The following is a 19,025-nucleotide window of genomic DNA, read 5'->3' as shown; positions in this document are numbered from 1 at the left end:
GTGGAGAATGACCCGAGGACTGTAGCAGGTATAGAAAGGTGTTCTGTGTGCAGCAGGCTGCTGGGAACAGTGTGGGTCTCCCATGAGCTGTGGGCTTCTAGTGCATCTCTACACAGAGCCATGGCCAGTGGGGCTACATGGGTCAGGGCCACCTCAGCTGGGGCACTGTCCTTTCCTGCCAGCACTCCTCCTTCTCTCCAGCAAGTGGATTTCAGCCTGTGATGCTGGATCCCTCACCAAACAGCAGTTGTACCTTGATCTGTGTGGAATAAGAAAAGGAGGTTGTGTAATGTTCTGCCTGTGTAAAGGGATCCCTGGAGCTGCTAGAAACAAGTCAGGCACCCACAGGTTTGGGCTGGGGGGCAGAAGCTGAGCCCTGCTGCCTGGAGAAGGCTGGAAGAGCAAACGCAGCAGTACCTGCAGAGCAGGTTTCAGCATCATTACCCAACGAGCTCAGAAAGCTGCCGTGAGCCTGTGGAACACGGCTGGGCTGGACGGTGGGAGAAGAGCGTTTGTGTGCACATACTTGTGTTGGTTCTTTGTGCTTTGCCTTCTGTTGGTCGGTTTCCTGATGGATTGAAACCAAATTCTGCAGCGCGTTGAGAGCACGGATGCTTTGGCCTGACCCGCGGTTTGTGTGGAACTGCCGGTGTGGGCAGGGACACCCCCAGTGCGTCCCGAGGGCCACCTCGGACGGTCCCCGCAGGTATCGCTGCCCAGTGGCCGCGGTGGAGGAGGAGGAAGAGAAGAAGGAAGATGCTGCGCGCAGCCCGGCCGGCCCTGCCTGAAGAGCCGGCTCCCTCCAGAGGGAAGAGCCGGGCATGGCACGCGGTGGATTCGGCACGCACGGAAAACGAGAGGGGCTTCATCTTCCGGAGCTGGGAAATACGCGATGAGAGGAAAATAGAGATTAGGAGGTTAAAGGAAAGATTTCACCTTTGAAACGCTCTGGCATAAATAAGAAGGGGCAGTCTCCTGTGAGTTACAATTTGAGGATACTCAGCCAGCAATGGCTCAGCCGTTGCTTTAAGCTGGTGTTATTAACAACCCACTCTGTGTGTGTAGAGGATGTACATGTGTATGGATGCAACGTCTTCCTACACATAAGCGTTTTATTCTTCGTTTAATTATTCCAATTCAATTGATTGCTAAGATATATATTTTACACAGGTGTTTGACAAAACGAGGTGAAAGTGACTGTACCCAGATTTCTATTATTGCCATTATCATGAGCTCAGCATGTGCCTATAAAATGTGCTGTTACAGTGGGACACCCATTGTCAGTGGGAATCTAGATAGTGTATCAAAGGCTGGAAATCTCAAAGAATAGTATTTCATACTTTTTTTTGCTGCCTAGTATGTGCACACACAACCAATGCAAAAAGGTAGACCTGGTTTTGAAGACACACATTAATTTTGAAAAACACAGACCTGTCCCATATACACAGTGTATGTACATGTACAAGTCTGCTCTCCAAACACCCACTGTCCTTCAGGAGGGCTGTGCAAAGTATTATGTGTCTTGCATATGCCAGAAAACACACCCTCATTCTCCCCCATTAATAGAAATGACCTATTATAAATTTACCAAAGATACCATAGTTTTATAAATTGGCCACATATGTCTGTGTAATATATTTATTATATCACATTTCACAGCATTTCTGTTTTATGAAATTCAGCCTTGAATTTGTCACATATGTTTTGCATATATGTGCAATAGTTGGCCAAGTATATCCAAGTAAAGTATGATAAATGTGTTCTTTCCATATGGGAAATTAAATGTTTTTCCAGATTTTTTTTTAAAAAGTTTATTAAGAGCAGCCTATACAAAATAATTACAATAAATCACTCACTTCTATTTAGGTTAAAATTATAAATTTGAACTAGTAACAAAGTGATTAAGAACAAGAGCCAGAAAAGTCTCATTTAGGACCTAATTCTATAAGGAGATGGAGCAGCATAGATAGAAGAGGCCCTACTCATTTGCAAGGCTCACTCCTCCATGTTGTGACATCCTGCCAGGCTGTAGAGCAGCTTCCATCTCCTGCTCCCAGTGCAACTGGAGCTGCCAAAGGACAGTTGAGAGGTGCACTGTGAGAGTGAGTGACTGTGATGTCCACTCCAGCCTGGGTTCTGCACTGCTGTGAACAGCTCTTAGTGGTCTCTGGGAGATGGAGAAGGAAAGGGAATGTGTTCCTGCAGTGCCCTCCTCCTCCCTGACGCTCCTGGACACCAGTGGGTGCTTCAGTGGGCAGGGCAGGACACCTCGGGTGTCCCTGCTGTGCTCAGTGCCTGCCTTCACAGGAGTGACTGCACTGCTGCCCAGGGCCTCAGACTGATGTCCTTGGGCTTTAAATTGCAAAAAAGAAGTGGAAAATGGAATAAACAACATGTAAAACTTACAGAGGCACCTTGGTGTGAGGTGTTAGCACTATTGCTTTTGTCACTGGTTTTAGCTTGGATGATGGGCGTTTGCATTTTGCTCCACTTGCTTTGTGCTCCCACTGTTCCTTGTTCCAGGGGGCAATGGTTCCCCTTCTCGTGGTGCTCTGGCCCGGCTGCTTCAGCCTCCCTTTGTCTGGGCTGGGAGCTCCTACCCTGGGCAGCAAGAACCAGCATGAGACTGGAGGGGCTGCAGGCAAAGCCATCATCTGGAAAGGGCAGAGGAGGGGTGGGAAGAGGCAGCCCTTCTCCCAGGCTGGTTCTGTTTGAGCACTGCCTTGCACATTTCTTTTATTTCAGCAAACATGAAGTGAGTCTTTCATTCTATTCCCTTTCCTGCTTGTTGTCAACTACTTCAAACCAGATGGGCTCAAGAGATAAAACTATAAAGACTCAACGTCTTTATTTAGCAGGATGCCAAGTCTGCATGCCATCAAAATATCTGAGGCAAAAAAATCTGAACAGACAATACTTACTCGAAGTGTTAAGAGCAGCCTAGATGCTTTTCCATGAACACAAACAATGCATCCACGAATCACTGAGTATCAGCAATTTTTAAAATTACCATCAGGACAAATGCCACAGCCACATTCTCTGTCATATTAAAAATTATTCCATAGGCCCAGTGCACCCACTGCCCTCTTACCTATGTCAGAACATGTTTATAGCAAGCAGTGCCATGGGGGCTTGGAAAATGTACTTTTGCATGTGTGAGATGCCAGAGCTATGGAACAGAGTAATGGCTCAGCATTTGAACATCCTCGCTAAATTTCCTGATCTGGACATAATCAGGCTCAATCAGTCCTGCCACTGGTTGGAAAGAGAGACCATTGCTGTCCAGAAAGCATCTGAGGATTTCAATGGTTTTTTGCTGCCCCAGTTTATGTATACTGAGAATAAAAACTAGAAGGAAACAGCTGTAATCTCAAGTAAATTTAACAGCCTTTTTTATTCCCTTTTATTTTTTAATAATTAGCACTTCAAACTGTAACAGAGATTTATTAGAATTAATTTCTTTTTCACTGCCATGTCACTCTCCTGTGAGGAGATTTTTAATACTGCAGAGTGGTTCTCCTGCAGTACATGTGGCTGCTTCGGGTCCTCAGTCCTTTCCACTGCTACCCCCTGTGGCACTGCAGCTTCTGGTTTTATGACTCTTCACAGCACAGCAATAAATACACTCTCCTGTGGGTGAACACAGGCTTATTTAGAGGTGTAGATTGTGGTCTACAGGATTTCCTGGTGTACTGACACCTTTAGAAAAGGATGCCAGGGAAGTCAAAGCAAATCTGAGACCAAGGTAAGTTGGTGTATGAGTTTGAGAGGCCAGAGCTGTCACTGCATAGTTCCACCAGGTACTCCTGCTGCCATCCTTGTCCCTCTCCCATGGACAATCTGGCCACTGCTGGTGGTTTGCTCCAAGGCCCTTCATGCCTTCCACAGTCTTCCTCTCACCTAACTCAGAGGGACAAGTTTCTCCTTTGTTTTGATTTAACCCCTCACTTCTTCTTTCTCTTCCTCTCACAAACCAAACTCCAAATCAAATTCCTCTGAGGTCAGAATAAAGCAGTACACAGCACTGCTGATAGGAGGTACAGCTGTGGTTCAGACCACTAAATCAGGTGAGCAAAACTTTCCCAACTCAGAGATTATATTTTCATTTAATTTGATACTGTGAGATCCTTACATGAATTGCCATCTCCCCCCCAGTATGATCTTAATTCTGGATAGCTTCCTTCACATTAAAAAAGAAACCTCCAGGATGCTCCAGAAGAGTAGGACATAGACAAACACAGCCAAGTTTACTTGGAAAAGCTATAGCAGGGGGAGCCAGGCTGGGATTTCAGAATATTCTGCATTAGCAGAACCCCCCTGCCTTTCCCCTTAGTCATGGCTGTCACTTTCCTGGTAGCACAATGGTCATGCTTAGACATCAAACTTGGTGTGTCAACGCTGCCGTAACATTGCCCAGCATTAATCCAGGCAGTCATGTGCCATGTTTTATGTAATGATCCACACTTTCACAGCACAGCCAGAAAAGGAAACACATTGATTTAGCACTCAGTAATCCTTGTTTAATCCCCAGTCCTTTGGTTTACATCACTAACATGGCTCCTGCAGTAGTCAGTGTTCTTTGTTCTTGGCAGACTGAATTAAAGGAAAGATTTATTAATTTGCAAGTTGGCTTTGTAGATGCATCTTAAATATGCTAAAAAGAAAAGCAGCCCAGAAGCCAGTATTGGCTTAACTATAAAAATCTGCTCTTTTAGACTCAAACCTTTGCAACAGTTCAAGTCAAGCTGCAGAGTAATTTTTTGGCTTGCTGTAGCAATTGCATTCTAAAGGACTAAATTTAACAACTGTCTCATTACATATCCCCAGCTTACTTCCTTTTTCACTCATTACTACAAACACAATCTCATCTTTCCTTGCTCATCTACACTAAGGACTGCAGTGCTTTATGGCTCATGTACTGGTAAGAGAAAGGAGTTTTAACCAATGGATTCATTTGCAAATAATCTGAAGAGGGTCAGAGATCCCATTCATTCAAGTGGTGATAAATATTCCAGGTAATTGCTGCACAAATGCTGGTGTTTGGGATTTATTTCTATTACTTTATGAATGCTGGTTGCTTTCTTCCCTCTCATGGTGCCAAAGACAGTGATTCTTGGGAGGAAGCCTTTTGTAATAATGTAGCTGTCATCACCTTCACTCCTGAATCCTCTAGGCCAGGTACAGGCTAGCCCTGTTCCTTTCTGGCAGGTGAGATTTCAGAGCTAACTCCAGCACCTTAAGGTGGCTCCTTGCTCACAACCTTCTGCTAGCAAGCCAGTGGAAATCTTGAGTGACAACCATGTTCATGGCACAATTGTAATTTTTTTTTTTAAATTAAAAAAGTTAATTTCTTAGATGCAATCAGACATCTGTATTTTACAGTTATAGTTATAATCAGACAATTGTGTTTTACAGCCTATATTGACACAGACTGTCTTTCCTGTTGGAAACCATTCTTCTGTGGGGAAGTCCAGGTTAATTCCTTAGGCAAATAAACTGTTAGAAGACTGTAATTCACAATCAAACTATGGCATTTAGGCTCAACTCTAAATCAAACTAGTGTAGTCTGGTTGCTCATTTCAAGGAAACTATAATGTGAAAGAAAAATCTGTTTTCTGGGTGTTTAGATAAAATCAGTAGTGGTATGAAGTGTTAATGAATTAATTGTATTGTGAAAAGGCATGACATGGATAGTGCCTTGGTAATGGGAAGTAAAGGATGGGTCTGTTCCTGCAAGCAGCCCTGTAACCTGTGTCCTTCCTCCTGAAGCTGATAAAACTCTCACCTGTGTGTCTGAGATGCAGTTCATGTCCTCATTTTCAATTTGTACTTGCATGACTAAGTTTGTTTTTAAATCTACCTAATCAGACAAACATAAATATTTAACTCTCAGGAAAAGGTAGTAATTTAAAGCACCCAGTAATCTTTAAAGTATCTTCCAAAAGACCCATTTGTAAATCTAAACATCCCTTATGGGTCTCCCTAATTACTTTAGATACAGATGTTGACAGTAAATGGCAATTTTCAGAGAAAATATACTCAATAACTCCTAACTTTCAGCCTCTGATCTAATAATGCTCTCAATAAGGCATGGAGTATTAATCCTTCTTTCCAGAGGGTTGCCACCGTGCCAACACCAGAATATTTGCATCAAAAATTATTTCTTACATTAACCATTTGCCCAAGATGGGCGAGCCCTGGATTTCTTTCCCTGCTGGATGAGCATTAAACCTACAGCTCACTTCTGTGGGAACTGCCCAACAGTGCAGGCTGCTGTTTGCTGCCATGAGGAGGAATGCTGGCACCCTCTGGGCCACATGTGTGCTGTTGTACCACACAGCACAGGCAAAAGGAAATCTCTGTGCAGACTCCCTAGGACAGGCCCCCAAACCACATGCAACAACATATTCTCCATTTATTTATTTCATTGTTTCTTTGTGCCAATTCTGACCTCCTTTGAGAAAGGGGAAAAAGAGCAAAAGAAAAGGTTTCTTCCAGCAGCAGGTTTGTGGAAGGTGACTGCATCTTGTTCCACAAGGCTGAGGCTGGGGCTGCTTGTATGGGGGCAGCTCCTCTTCTGTGTGGGAGGTGGATGATGGTGGAGAAGTGCAACCCTGTCTGGTAGCTGTAATGAACACCATCACCTCCCCTTGACTTGGGATCACTCAAAATTAGGCTTTAACTTTCAACTGCAATGTGATCCTCCATGCAGCTCCTGAATAGTAAAGAAATAATCAAAGAACTGCATTATTTAAAGTGTCACCACACTCTAAAATGTGTAAGGCCACATTTTATTTAGAAAAGCCTGGCAACAGTATCCTGGTTCTGTGTTTTAATGTAAAGAACATCAGGCTGGGTGCTTAAGGCTTTCAGTCCAGCAATATTCTCTGTCTGCAAGGCACAGCTGGATAACAGACCCAAACCTTAATTTGCATGTGTGTTTTTCCTGAAATAATTTTCAAAGTCTTTGATGTTGCTGTTCACTTTTGGTCACTTTTTCTTTGATTTCCATCTCTCTACGGAGCAGAAACAATTATTTCCAATCAAGTATCAACAGTGTTCAGCCTGGACTCCGTTGTCACTGCAGCTTTGTGACAGAATCCAGCAGTACCCTGGCTCCCAGCACACTGGTGTGTGTCTAATACGCTTTAGAAGGATGCAGATGCTGCTTTGTGAGGCAAACAACAAAACTTTCATGAATGAATTTCAGTTTCCATGATGGTAGAGATGACAAGTTAATGGAACCATTTGCCCTGTGTGGATAAGGATTTACCCATGTGATTCCCCTCAATGTTCATGGGAGCTGTGCAGCTGAATCCCCGACTTTCCACGCTGAAACTCAGCCCCGACTCTCCAAGGAGAAGGGCGCTAATTGGATTGTCGAGTTTAAATCCTTCAGCTCATCAGTCTATGGAAAGGATTTAGCACTGGCTCTGTAAAAGGCTTTACACAGCTTTGCAGTGCAATGTTGGGGAAGTTTTTTTTCCTTTCTTTCTTGTGATTAATTGTGAGGCTTGAGGTGACAGGAGACATAATGAAATTCATAAATGCCGAAGGCCATCCCTAGTCACATTCCTGGCTGTTGGTTTAAGTTAGAAACTGACAGAAGTGTGAACAAATCAAGGGTGTTCTGATAGCCTTTCAGTTACAGGGAAGAAAAAGTAACTGACAATGAGAAACCACTGGAGGTGGTTTAATGGGTATAAATTTTCAAGGAAGAGTGATGTTTTACACTGATTCAGATTCTTGGATACATAAATGACTTACAAACAGACATATTCTGCCCCCACTGCAGTTTGAGGGATTCCAGTCCATTTTTACAAAAGATATTGGCACAAGTTATGTCAGCAACCTGCCAAAGGAAAGGTGTTGCAAAACCTGTAGCAGAATCCAAAGCAACTTTGGTCTTTGTGACTGGCCTTGTTCTGCTTGTTATGAATTTTAAAAATACACTTTCTTCTATGGAAGAAAAAATTTATAGCTTAAACAAGCAGCATAAGAATTAACCTAGGACTTTCACTTCAGATTCTACCCCTTCCCCACATGCATGTTGGAATTGCAGTGCTAGGAATTGCTTCACCCATCCTGTTTTCCTAGTCCATGGCAGTGCAGGATGTGTCATGTCTGAGCATAGATGGACCAGACACTGATGCGCTGATCTCTGGAGCCGGCTGCCAGCAGTCTGTCCTGGGCCTTGCTGTGGTCTGAGAAGGACACGCAGTGGGCGGTTGCTGTGTGATAGTCCAGCACTGCCAAGGGCTTCAGCTTTTTCCACCCAAAGATCCTGATGCGATGATCCCACCCTGCTGTTGCCAAAATCTTCTTGTCTGGCCGGATGGTGATATCAGATATGCCAGCGTTGATGAGTTCGTGTGTTTTGTAAACCTTTGGGGAAAAGTTACAAATGAGCTCAAGTTGTTCAAAACAGAAGAAAAAGGAATCTTTCGGTGTTTTAGCAGGTGCTGTGCCCACCCAACACACCAGTGTCACACAGGGAGCGTGGAGCTTTTCACATGTGGATGGTGCTTGGTGAGAGCAACAATAGACAGAGACAGAAAACACCTTAAAACTTGAGCCTCCCACTTCCAGAGCAATTTTCATAAAATAAACCAAACTCTTCTATGCTTTTAGTTTGTTTTGCATTTAAAGCTATATATATATTCTGTCACAAGTGAAGCTCTGAATTGAGGTTTTGAGTACAGCTTTGCCCTTTTCTTCTAGCTATTCTTGTATGAGCTACAATGTTCAGAGCTAAGTCCATATATTTTCCCTGCTTCTTTGCAGAAGAATTCCCAGGCTGAGACCCTTCTGAGCTGATGCTTAAGCTACCTGCTACTCGTTTCTACTACTGTGGCCCCTCACAAAACCCCCAATAAGCTGTTGTAGCATTTACCTCAGTCTTGAGAAAGGAATGCTTCCAGGAATTGGGTTACAGTGTCAGGAAGTCTGTATTTCTAGTACTCCTTCCCAAGAGACTTCTATTTACACCAAATCCAAGGAGAGGATTATGGCCAAGTTATTGATTTCAGTCTTGGAAGCCTTGTGTTACTGTTTGGAGACTACTGGGGCACAGAGGGGCACAATTCAATTGGGAGGCATTTGGCTTCCTTCAGAAGGCACTGGGGCTGCACAGGACTTAGCCCCTGGAACGAAAAGTTTTTGCTTCACTGACATGAGTTTCTTGAGGCACAAAGCTCAAAATAAGACACCTTTGCTGTTCTCACCTCAGGTAACTTGACTGAAACACCTGTGAAACATGCACACAAGAGTGTGTGTTTGTACTGGAACAGCTCAGCTTCTGTCAAAATGGGGAAAACACCTTTGGCTTATAAAGCTGGCCCTGAACTGCTGTTATTTATAAGTACTATTGGAAACAACACATTAATGCCACTCTCTCCTTAAGCCTGAGTCTGTAGCTATCCTGTACCAAAGCTTAATATCATCCAGTGCCTGTTTAATTCACTGTGTGGTGTTTACTGTTTGTCTGAGGCAGGAAGGGACTGACAAGTACATCACACCTGAGGAGCTTTCCTTCTTGAAGGACATTCCACGATGCATACCTAGTACAGGGTTATAAAGACATATTATTGCAGGTAATTTTAACCTTTATATTGGATGTAGAAAACTCCAGAAATGTTGGTCAAGGTTGGTTTCAGATGCAGCTGAACACATCTTGGAACCTTACAGGCACAAAGCCACAAGCAATTATTTTTCAGCTATATAAGAACTACCCAGCTACTTACTCAAACAGCAAGAGCTGTGCAGTTTGGGAAGACAAAAGCTGAATGAAACTTGACATGCTTCTTACATGCTCTGTACAGTTCTTTTTCAAAGACAACCTGAAGAATGTGTCTACAATGAATTCAGAGCAGAGGACAGCAAGTTCTGCTCAAGCCTAATGAGAAATAGCAGGCTATATGGGGGCCTCTTGGTGGGGCTGTGCTTTTTGTTAGTCCATGTGCTCCAAACTCCCCAGGGTAGGCCTAATGCAGCATGGCCTCCGTGGAATTTTTGTTGGTGTAAATGTCCTGGCAAGGGAAGGGATTCCTTACATCACCAGCCTGGCACATGGAGGATGGGTCTTACTCTGTAACTGAGACTATTGGCTCATGGCTATAACCAGTGCCAGGCATGGTGCTCCCATCATTCATGTCAATTATGTGGGCAAGATCCATACAGCACAATCAGGGCAACTGGAGAAATGGCATGTCCTCAGCAAGCTCCAACTTGAAAAGGAAGTCTGTCATGGTGATGCCTGTTGGCTATGGAACATGAGGGAACAGTGGGCATTTGTGCATGATGTGCAAATAAAGGAGTGAGAGAGAAAAACAACACAAAGGAGAAAACTTGCTCAAGGTGTATGCAGCCAGGTGTAATCCTACTGCCAGCATTTGTGCCATCCCAGGACCTACTACAGTAAGTCACTAACTACAGCAGTCCAATACCAACACAATTTCCTAACCAGAAAACCAGCTTGTAATTAAGAAAACAAAGAGGTAAAAACAGGTGAGCTGCTTTCAGCCAGTCACAATCAAGGACACTTGCATCTACAGCCAGAGCATGTCTTTAAGCCTTCTGCTTATTAGGAAAATAACCAAAATAGCAGCAGACTAAGTTTCAGCATCTGGGGGAAAAGCCTCAGCAATCAAACCAACAAAACTTACAGTACAGCTTACAGGACTTTTTCTCTTGTCATATACAAAGAAGATTCTGTGGTTATCAGATTCTTAGTTCTGCTTTGTTTACTCACCTGCAGAAGCTGTTTACCTCCTACATTCTACCACAAACATCATCACATAATTACACTATCTCATCCAAATCAGAAGGCTCATAACCAATCCTATAATTTGCTGACAGTGATGAATTCAGCAACTTTCCTGTAGGAGACAATACAAACTTTCCTCATAGCAATAAACTCTGCAGTTCCCTTCATCATCTATTCATTGCCACACTGGAACACTGCCACTTAAAACAGAGCTCAGTACCATCATTGCATCATTCCCTCTCCAACAGCAGATATCTGTGCACCACAGTTACTTATTAAAACCTTTTAGAATAAAAATAATGTGCCACTGAGTGGCTTTCCAACATCTACCATTACCTCAGGTACCTGGAATGTCAGGGAAAAAAAATCCCCATCTGGTTTATATTATTAATGCAATAGTGGAAAAAAACTTAATCTATGTCTTTGACAATCTCTAGTGCTCATATGAAAGATGCATTTTTTTAGGGCATTCATGCTCCCATGAAGCACAGGAGCATGGCTTGTAGCTTATAATACTTGGCATTTAAATTTCTTCTGAGGCAACCTTCTGTCCCTCAGTGTGAGGTGCTGAAGGTGTAGCTAATCTTACGTCCCCTGGGAATGGGAATATCTTGTGAAAAACGATACTTGCAATATTTCAGGTGAACAACTGTTTCTCCTGCAAGTTGTACCTGTAGCCCTGCATACCACTAACTCCTGAGTGAAATGTGCTGTAAAGAGCAGTATTTTATTTTAGGAAAAAAGTTTTTTTAATATGCAAGAACAGCTTTCTCTCTACCACCAGAGTATTTGAAAATTTAAGAAGCCTGTCATGATGTCACATTTCTGTCACCTTTACCTTAGAGAATAAGTCTCAATACCAAGTTTCTTACTGGGATTGCTCACCTTCCCTCCCCTTGTCTGAGTTAAGGACACCTGGTGCAGATGGTGACAAGCAGGGGGAGGCTGGGCAAGGGCAGGGCAAACGTCCAATAAACCAGCAAACCCAAACTGAGACAATTGTGTATCAGACACCTTCACTACTCAATCAGAGTGCAGAGTGCCTCTTTCATGTTGTGTTTATTGTGTATTAGGGTTCAGCCACCTCCTCAGGGAGTGCCATGCCCTCCAAACTTCACTGGGATTGGATGTGTTTGCCCTGTCACCCCAGAAATGCAGGTGCTGTGGTGATGCCTCACAGATTCCACACCTTTACAGTGTCCCCAGGTGATGAGTTAACACAGGATGTCCCAGCATGTGCTTTTCTTCCTGTAGCCCCATTCAGAAAACAGCATCAACCTGCTGTACTACTTAAAAAAAAAAACCCTCCATAAAAGCTGCAAGGCGGAACAGCAATTATTGTTCTCCCTTGAACTGGTGTATCCAGGAGATTCTTCTCAAGGATGACATGGGCACACAGGGGCTGATTCAGGCCCTCTCCATTGTTCATGGGACAGCTGCCACTTTAAAAAGGTTAAAGCACCCAGCAGTGGAGACTGTGCATGGGCAGTTTTAATTTTCAGAGCCTTCTTGCACTTTATTTCCACACCTACATTTCCAGATCGTACTTAACGCCTTGGCACTGTTGGAACACTTGCTAAAGTTGTCTAGATGAAAGCAGTATTTATGGCCATTCCCTAGCACAGCCTGAGCTGGGATTACACAACCTCTTTCTAACCCAGCCATTCACAGTAGCACAGCTCAGACTTGAACTGGGGCAGCCAACTGCCTGATTTTGTGTCTCTGGCTGGGCCCTGGAGGTGCCAAACGAAGCTGGGTGCCTAAACCTCATCTCCTCTTGGTGCTAGCTGGGCTACTCCTACTCTTTCTGTTTGAGAAGTATTTAATGGAATACTTCTGTCTTTCCCACAGTGGAAGGCTCGTTATAGCCATTCAAGCAGAACCTTTGGAAAAGCAATCCTTTGTTTCTCATTTTTATAACTCATTTATAATGTTTAGGACATTCCGAGAGCTGGATACTACCAATGTGATAAATGAAGATACAGAGGCAATGGCTTGAGTAATGCTAGGCCTGTGTGACTGTTGCAACTTTGGTAAAACCAGAAACATGTGAGAGAGGGTTTTTTCCTTTTTTTTAAAATCCTCACCATCTTTTGCTAAGTCTAGTCACATAGCACAGACATTCTAACCAGTCTGTGATTAATTAGCTAGAGATCTGCAACAACTCCTCTTCATGACTAAATATTTTTTTAGTCTATCAAACTGTTAGTGCAAAGTGGGATAAATGACACTAGAGGGCCAGTGATCCTGACCTGGAGGTTCTGTTGCTCATTGAGGCTCCAGATGCTAAGCACCTTTTCAGATGAGCCTGAGATCCCCTTGGCCTTCTCCGAGTCAAAGTCAAGGCTCATCACTGGCTCCTGGTGGCAAATGAGTCGGCTCAACGCTTTTCCCATTGACACATTCCACAGGACAACTGATCCATCTTCATAGCCAGCCAGAAGCACAGGTTGTGAACCACAGCTGAGCTGATTAACGAAAAATAAAATTGTTTGAGAAGTAAATAGTCTGTTAAGAAAATTACCATACCTGTGTAGGTTTTAGTCCAAGCACCAAGAGAATAAATTAAAATGCTGACTGGTGAAAAGTGAAGTGAAAAGAAGTTTAGGTATCTGAATGTCAAATTTTGATATTCCATCCACTTACAGAAAGCATTACTAGGTAATATGCACTTACAGGTTTTATATCTACATATCAAATTCTAAATGTTATATATATTATACATATTTAACATACACATACATATATATACACACACATATAGAGGGAGAAAATTTCTCTCTGAAAATCCAAACTATTGCTCTCTATAACAACTGAAAAGAGCCTGACTGAAATTTTCAGGAGCTTTACTTCATGGTCTGAACTTTGTTTGCACTTCATAGAAAAAATTCCACAGAGCAGCTGAGTAGTCCCAAGCAATACAAGCCTGTGTGGGCACTGAGAAGTGCCATGCTCAGGTATTCCAGCTCCACACTGCCAGGTGCAGGGCTGCCCAGAGGGATTGCCTGCCCAAGTACCCCACAGTGCCTGAAGGCAAACACTGAACCTCCCAGCAGGAACTGCTGGGTCAGTCACCAAGGGGTTAATGGGCGCCCGAGTCCCACTGTAACCAACTGAAAGCTCTTTTGATTAATGATGTCACAGGCCAAAGGGCAGGGCACCCTGGGCAGACACCTAATTTATTTAAGCCTCTGAAATAACTCAAAGAAGGGAACATTACTGGATTACATGTCACACTTAAGGAAAATATTCATCATTGCTCCAGCCAAAAGACTAATGATCTGTAAGCAGTACCTGGTTACGAGAGTGAAGATGCAAATCCCCAGTGGAAAGCAACTAAAACAACAGCATCTGTTAATGCCAGTTGTTTCTTTAATAGGAGAAGAAATATCAAAATAGACATTGGGATTGTTACCACCTCATGTAGGCACATCTAAGAAATGTATCCAGCAGGATATTCAGATATTTCCAAACACTGTCTCCTCCTACAGGATTTGTTTGCTCAGTATACAATTAAGATAAAGGGCATAAAGAATTAATTTTTACCAGTATCACATTATTGAATGAGGTCAAACTCATTGGCTGTCAGTGTCATGGTACAGACCTGTAGTGGCCAAAGGCTCACTGCCTCTACTAATGGTGCAGCCTGTTCTAGCACTGGTTATTCCCTGCTCTGGGGGAAGTTAAACTAACAAGAGATGGGTGGTCTGAGTAACACAACTTCTGAGTACCAGCCTCATGTGCTTCCTCGGCCTTACTCAGCCTAGAAAAGTGTTTGAGGAATAGAGCTCAATGAGCAGGGAACAATATTCTCCTTAAAAGAAGGAAACCAAGGGGAAATCCTTGTAAATTTAGGAAATCCCCTATATCATCCTTCTGAACAGGTGTGTCCACACCTGGGATCTTGGAGGAGCTCTTGGAGGGGCCTCCTTCCTTCCTTCAAGATCCTTTTTCCTTTGAAAAGGCAGGGAGCATGCTCTGGCTAGAAAGGCCCATAAGGCAGATTTCTCACAGTGCCCAGAATTATGAACAATTTTTCTGTCAAAATTTTGATTTGCTAAAATAATATAACTTCAGAGCAATGAATACCTTGATTCATACATTGCGTCAGATACGTGTGAATGAATGTTAACTCATCAGGTATTTTGGATGAAGAATATCTGCTTTTGGATACCAGATAGCAAAAATGTTTTAAAAAAATCTGAATGAGCATTCCAGATTTTATTTGTACTTAATAAAGGGTAAAATCTTCAAAGCAAAACAAAGTATTTAATAGGCACTTTTAAGTTTAAAGAAAGCCTCCAGTTTAAGCATAAAAATCCCCCACAATTATTTGTGCTGCTCTTCTGTGAGCACAAGACTCCCTCAGAGCTGGGCTGTCACAGAAGTTGTGGCTGTCATCAGGCAGTGAAACACGTCAGCTCCTCTCCCTGCTCTAAGTGGGACTGTGGCTCCCACAGGAGCTGCTCACCCTTGTGCAGATGGCAGAGACAGGTGAGTGCTCAGCATTGTGGGAATGCCAAGCAAAACCCTTTCTTTTCTTCTGCTGTGGGGATTGCACTTTAGATGTGAAAAACAGTAATTTGCAAGTGAGATCTACAATTGGTATGTTTTAAAACCCAAGTCCTGTTTCCTATGAAATGTAGGTCTCCCACACTACTTCTTCTTAACTTCCCTAACCATATGAAGTGTAATATTTCAATGGGTACATGAACTAAAACAATAAAAGTTATTGAAAGATCAGTGGAGCTCTTGGTCTGAGCCTGGACTCACCAAGCAGTGCTTCACAAGAGCCTATTTATTTCAATTCCCAATAACAGACACTGCTGGAGAGAAGTCTCACCATTCATGTTCTGTTTCAGTAGAAAAATTAAATTATAAATCATTGCTCTTCCTAAGCAGAACATTTTGTTGTTGCATTTGGATAATTGTCAAGGAAGGAAGAAAAGGTGATCTGCTGTCAACTCAACAGGAATAATTGCAATAGTTTATATAAAGTAATAACTCGGCATTTCCAGTTTCGACATGTATTATTCTTGTTGAATTATTTTGTTTGCACCATTATGCAATATGATGCCTTCCCCAAGGAGTGCAAAAAATTTAAGGGAAGACTATCCTTACTCCTACAAATCCTACTCCACCCAATTAGTAATAGCAGGAAGGTGTGAAACTGAAGGGACAATGTATTTAAGAACATGAATCTTCAAAAGAAAGTGAATGAACTAATATCTTTAAGGACAAACGTAGAAAAATAAGGGGAGGAAAGTGCTCAAAAGAACAAAATAAGTAACTGCAAGATTTTTGACTGCTTAGGAGAAGCCAGTGAGGCTTAATCTACAAGCCTAACCTCAGCTGCCTTCTGCTCTGTAGTAAAGTTTCTCATTCACACTGCTGCTGGGGAGGTTTGTTGTTTACCTGAATTGCAGAAAAAGATGATGGTACCTGGCTGCAGCCCCCAAACTCTCATTGGCCAACCACCCCAAGCACTCTTCCTTCAGACCTTTATGGGGCTCTCCTTGTCAGCTTCTGTTTCAACTTGTTAATTTACTGTGCCATAAGCAACATCAAAAAGTCTCTTAGGCAACCCCTGAGTGCTGGGCTGGGAGCGCTCATCTCCTGGGTATGTCTGCATTGCCCAACAGGGCCTGTACAAAGGAATCCTGGAGGGCTCTGTTCAGGAAGGGCTGCAGCTGGGTGAGCTCGTGTGCTCCTGCTTTATGGTTACAGGGTTACTCACAGAGCCACTTCCAGTGCAACCACAGAACACAATGCAGAGCATCACTTTGGTGCACCACATGCAATTATTTCCCTAAGGGTATCCTCTTCCTAAGTTGCACATATTTGTAAAAGAGCAAATACAGCTGTGAGACTCTAAGAGATTATCTATATTTGCCTGGTGCAGTCTAGGAAGTTATGGTGAGTTCTCAGAGTCAGAATCTGAATGGAATAATTTAGCTCTCCCAGTTCCCAGTCCTCTGCTTTATCCCCACTGGCAACAAAATCAAAAACTATATAAAATTAAGACTCTGCACCTGCTCTGCTTCCTAGAGGAATATCAATATTAATGCATGTAGAAAATATGGCAAGACAGAGGACTTCTTATACAGGCAAGAAAAATTTTCAACACTGAACATTTCCACAGTTATCACCATCTTATTAAAAAATGGAGGAGACAGAAAGACCCATTCATTTCGTCAGGCACTGAACATTGATTGCATTTTTAGGAGGAATCTTTGTTTAACAAAAGCCTAATCAGCCTATTTAATTTCCTCTTATTTTTTTCCCTAGTTTTTAATTACAGCATGGAACTTCAACTGTGGCCTCTCTTGGCTTTTTTCTGAAGTCAGCAACTGAATTTCTGTAGATTTCAGTCAGTTCAGGGTCTTGGGTGAAGACACTGAGGCCTCACTTTGATTGATAATATTTTCAACTGAAACCAACACAAATGTTCCAATGAGCTTGCAGGAATTACACCCCTGGCATTTGCTCAGTTGGTCCTGTAGATCTGTAGCAGTGTGTTGTCAGGGGCTTACATGGGAATCAGCTTTGCCACCAATTCTCTGGAGATTTCAAGCCAATCACCTGAACTCCTTCCTCCCTCTATTGCCACCTTTTTGTATTACTTGTGTTCACTGTTGGCAGCCCATAAACATTATTTAGTAAATATTTTGCAAATGTGTGGTTTTTTCACTAATTACTGTTATTTACTTTTTTGTCTGTAGTCAGTACCACCATAAATATTTTCTTCCTATTGTATGTCTGGAATAGAAACGTTCAGAGTGTTCCCTCATCCTGAGGCCACTGAAGTGAATGGAATCTGCCATTAAAACCACTGTTTTTAAGCAACCCAAACATTTCTCATCAGTCTTAATGCAGTGAGAAAACCATATCAAACAACTGGCTTTGGTAAGTCACTCATTTTCCTCTTGATTGATGCAAAAACTGTATCTATCCTAAGGATACAAAGCTTTCCTTGAGCATTTGCAAATCTTCCATTAAAGCTTGGAAAGCTCTGAAAGTTACATTAAGGATGTTCACAAATCTTTCCCCCCTTTAATAGTATAATTACTTGATTGGTTTGATTATAAATCAAAATCCAAGTGAAGAAAGATTCATGTGCTTCATATAAAATGAATCACAGGGAAAACATTTCACAATTAGCAGGCGCTCTTGCCTTACCTGCCATAACTTCAGACACATGGGCATGCCCAGCTTGGCACCCACCTCTGGTTTCAAGGTACAGACTGACGTCTTGGATGGCAGCTCCAAAATCTGAACCTGACATCAGGAAAACAAGAGGAGTTGGTCAGGCTCCAGGTCAAAATTCTGTTGTTAAAAACACAAGTCTTTTAAGGTGATTAAGGTTAGTATAAGCTCTTCCAGTAAAAACTGTCTGGAGGAAACAGAGGAATGCATGCTAAGCTGGAGCTGTAAGGGGAATCTACAGCTACCTAAAGAAGTGCATTGTTTTAGGAAAGACCAGACAGAACTGCTAGAGTGAACACCTCCTCTTCTTCCACTCTTCTATTTAATTACAGCCTTCTTTTCAAACAGTGGATGCCATTGTACATACAACAGGTAATACTGCAGACTGCTTCATCTGAACACACCCCCCCTGCTTTCTTTCTCCTTTTTCCAGCTCTGTTGCTAATTTTTTGGCTGTATTCACCTGTGAACACTTGCATTCTCTCCTCTGTGCTGCTGTGGTAACACAGAGCTTGCATGGAAATACAGACAGTGCGTACATGCCAAGGGGATTTTTTATTTACTGCTGACTGCAGTAACAAATTGTAACCCCGCAATTACCAGCTAAGGCCGGCTGCAGCAGCCTCTGCACACAGGTATTCCTAACACAGCACTGTCAGACCCTGTCTAAAGCAGGGTCAGAAAATGCTCTGTTAAACACCTGCTCTCTCTACAGAGCAGCTTCCATTGTTGCTTGCTCCAATGGTAATGAATCATGGACCTGGTTTGTGTGGTTTTGATTTTTTTTCTTTTTTTTTGAACATTGGGCAAGTTGTTCCTCTGCCAAGGAAGTAGCTCATTTCCACCTCAGGATGCTGGCAGGCAAGATCAGGGGAGTCTGCCTTTTTAGTTTGGTACTGGAAGATTTTGAGACTCTTGATTGACACAGCAGTGCCTCAGCTCTGGGCTGGTTCTCAAGCCTGGAACTCTAGAGAAACAGAAGCTCCTGGGTATCAAAAACCTGCCACCAGGAACGTTGCTGTTTCTCACATTCATACTTAATCAACAAGGTGAT

General features: G+C 42.8%; 1 protein-coding gene across 1 annotated transcript in view; it reads right to left on the bottom strand.

Moving 5' to 3' along the window:
- Nucleotides 1–7,662: 7,662 nt before the first annotated feature.
- The window catches only part of GNB1L (G protein subunit beta 1 like), a 43,914-nt gene continuing 32,551 nt past the window's right edge, over nucleotides 7,663–19,025 (bottom strand). Inside the window, exons 5-7 of the mRNA XM_054646060.2 lie at nucleotides 17,945–18,043; nucleotides 13,018–13,233; nucleotides 7,663–8,385 (exon numbers count right to left, since the gene is read on the bottom strand). Coding sequence (XP_054502035.2) covers nucleotides 8,119–8,385; nucleotides 13,018–13,233; nucleotides 17,945–18,043 — 582 coding nt within the window. The 3' untranslated portion in view covers nucleotides 7,663–8,118. The remainder of the gene's footprint in view (nucleotides 8,386–13,017; nucleotides 13,234–17,944; nucleotides 18,044–19,025) is intronic.

Source organism: Agelaius phoeniceus, chromosome 18, assembly GCF_051311805.1.
Source record: "Agelaius phoeniceus isolate bAgePho1 chromosome 18, bAgePho1.hap1, whole genome shotgun sequence".
NCBI classification, from domain to species: Eukaryota; Metazoa; Chordata; class Aves; order Passeriformes; family Icteridae; genus Agelaius; species Agelaius phoeniceus.
Note: the sequence above shows the minus strand (reverse complement) of the source record. Positions and strands in the feature narration are given on the sequence as shown.